This window comes from Bison bison, unplaced genomic scaffold, assembly GCF_000754665.1.
Source record: "Bison bison bison isolate TAMUID 2011002044 unplaced genomic scaffold, Bison_UMD1.0 scf7180017859641, whole genome shotgun sequence".
Classification (NCBI taxonomy): domain Eukaryota; kingdom Metazoa; phylum Chordata; class Mammalia; order Artiodactyla; family Bovidae; genus Bison; species Bison bison.
The window spans coordinates 39,295-41,987 of record NW_011490213.1 but is presented as its reverse complement, the minus strand read 5'-3'; the positions used below and the strand labels follow the sequence as shown (position 1 = coordinate 41,987).

Genomic DNA, 2,693 nt, shown 5'->3' with positions numbered 1-2,693 from the left:
GAGGCCAGGAATACCAGCCCCTCCTTCACTGCCCCAGGACACCCGGGCTGGGTGCTCATCAGTCCTTCCTGTCTCCGCTCCAGAAGGTGAAGAGAGTCGTGGGGGTCGAGCTGTCCCAGGAGGCTGTGGAGGACGCGCGGGTGAATGCCCTGGACAACGGTGAGGGCCAGCAGTGGGGGGGCAGCCAGGCGGCCATGAGCCGTTACTGCCCGCGTGGCGTGGGCCCCACTGCAGACCTATGGTGCACCACGATGCCTGGGGCCACCCCGCTATGCTAAGTCCCTTCAGTCGTGTCCGACTCTGTGTGACCCCATAGACGGCAGCCCACCAGGCTCCCCCATCCCTGGGATTCTCCAGGCAAGAACACTGGAGTGGGTTGCCATTTCCTTCTCCAATGCATAAAAGTGAAAGTGAAGTCACTCAGTCCTGACTGACTCTTAGCGACCCCATGGATTGCAGCCTAACAGGCTCCTCCATCCATGGGATTTTCCAAGCAAGAGTACTGGAGTGGGGTGCCATTGCCTTCTCCAGGGGCCACCCCGCAGGGAAGGGCTTTCCTGAGGCATCTTGGTCCCTGGGCTCTGGGACACAGGGTGGCCTGGCGGGCCTGTAGGAGGCGCCCCGTGACACAGCTGCCCTGCCCCTTGCAGAGCTGAGCAACGTGGAGTTCCACTGTGGCAGGGCTGAGGAGCTGGTGCCCGCCCTGGTGAGCAGACTGGCCTCCCAGCAGCTCGTGGCCATTCTGGACCCGCCCCGCGCTGGCCTGCGTGAGTAGCAGCCTCCCCAGGGGCTGCTGGGAGGCAGAAGGCTGCCCAGGGGCCTTTCCCTCGGGGGGCTCCTTGGGGACCCCCCGTGAGGCTCTGTGTCTCCCCAGACTCCAAGGTGGTCCTGGCCGTGCGCCGGGCAGAGAACGTCCGGAGGCTGCTGTACGTCTCCTGCAACCCGCGGGCAGCCATGGGCAACTTTGTGGAGTGAGTGTGGGGTCGGGTGGGTGGCTGGGTGCCCGGTTCACCCCTGCAGGGGACCTGCCACACCCACGCACTGACCATGCTCTGTCCTGTACAGCCTCTGCAGGGCCCCGTCCAACCGCGTTAAGGGTACTCCCTTCCGACCGGTCAAGGCTGTGGCTGTGGACCTGTTCCCTCAGACCCTGCACTGTGAGATGCTCATTCTGTTTGAGAGGGTGGAGTACCCTAATGGTGCGGGGGCCCTGGAGCCCCAGAAATCTCTGGTCCAAACCCCACCAGCACCCCCAGGTGACACCCCACCGGAAGCCAGGGTCTCCCCCGCTTCTTAGGGGCTGCGGAAACCAGCCTTCTGGAACAATGCCTGGACTGCCACAGGCGGAGCCTGGGGTCCTCAAGGCCCGCCTGGGGACAGCCAGGCAGCAGCCACAGAGGCCACCAAGCCCGTCCCTCACCCACAAACGAGCCACAAGGGCCAGAATAAACAAGTGCTGAACTGCCAGTGTTTGTGATATGAACCTGGGGGGCAGGCCCCGGAAGGCACCTCAGAACTGGGAGTGGCGCTTTCAGCACCCCACAGCCTGCGCTGCTCAGAGGTGCAGGGCCTGGAGGCCCACCACACCCCACGGGGCACACAGGGCACGGTGCCGAGCCCCCATCATCCATCTCTCTCTGCCCCAGAGGCTGCGCCTCCTGGTAGCAGCAAGAGCTGAGAGGAGCTGGGGACCCCCACCCTCTGCGAGGCTACAGCCTGTGGAGGACCCGCAGCCCCAGGACTAGCAGGCCGGCCGTTCCCTTGGGACAGCTCTGCTTCCCGCCCGTCAAGACTCATGCCTATGGCCGTGGCCCAGCTGCCCCCACAGGCCCTCCCTGCCCTCTGCCCCTGCAGCAGAGCCATGCCCACACCCAGGGAAGGGGACAGACGGAGGCAGGACCACGGTGAGGTCACCACCTCCTGCATGACGCATTGGGTCAAGGTGGTGCACTGGCTGCTTTAAGGGCAAAAACAGTTACAGTCAAGTTATTATTCACCACTGTAGACGGGACAGGACAGAAGCAAGCGTATAATTACAGCGACTTGATTTGTGGATTGCTTAACAAAGGTCCACAGGGGCTGACCTCAGTCACGTGGGGTTCAGAAGGCTCCGCAGCTAAGGGTGGGGACAGCAGCCCCCCGCCGGGGCCTGGGGTGGGACAGACCCGCCCCCATCCCCGGGGCCACCTGGTCACGCCGCACAGCCGCAGGTGAACTTGAGGGCCACCTGCACCAGCATGAGCGTCTTCAGTTCCTCTTTAAGTAAGTTCACGAGCTAAAATGCATTAACTGGTCACATCTGCTACGTGATTCCACACCTATCTTCTACCCTCACTGTAAAAGCTTCTTTCCAAATGCTAAAATATCATAAAAGCTTTAAAAATTGATGGGCTGACAGACTGGACTGTGCAAAAACTTAGTAAAAAATTACCAGAGGCCAGCAAAGGTGAGGGGCCTCTACCTACGAAGGCGTGTTCAGGGCACTAAGAACGGACGCCAGGCCAGCAAGCAGGCAGGGCAGCGCCCACGCCCGCAGGCAATGCCTCTCTGGTGGTGGTTTGCCTGCAATCTCTGAAAAATAGCTGTGGTACTAAATCCTGTTCATTTTAAACAGTCCTTCCTACTGTTAACTTTTTCAGAAAAAAGAAGGAAAACCCAGGAGGCTGGAAGGGGAGGGGACAGGTGATGTTTCA

The 2,693-nt window shown here is 61.2% G+C and overlaps 1 protein-coding gene across 1 annotated transcript in view; it reads left to right on the top strand.

The window, feature by feature from the left end:
- TRMT2A (tRNA methyltransferase 2 homolog A (S. cerevisiae)) overlaps positions 1-1,467 on the top strand; it is a gene marked incomplete at its 5' end in the record, with an annotated part of 4,015 nt that extends 2,548 nt beyond the window's left edge. The window contains 4 exons of the mRNA XM_010831310.1: positions 9-159; positions 651-767; positions 875-971; positions 1,066-1,467. Coding sequence (XP_010829612.1) covers positions 9-159; positions 651-767; positions 875-971; positions 1,066-1,297 — 597 coding nt within the window. The remainder of the gene's footprint in view (positions 1-8; positions 160-650; positions 768-874; positions 972-1,065) is intronic.
- Between the last annotated feature and the right edge of the window lie 1,226 nt (positions 1,468-2,693).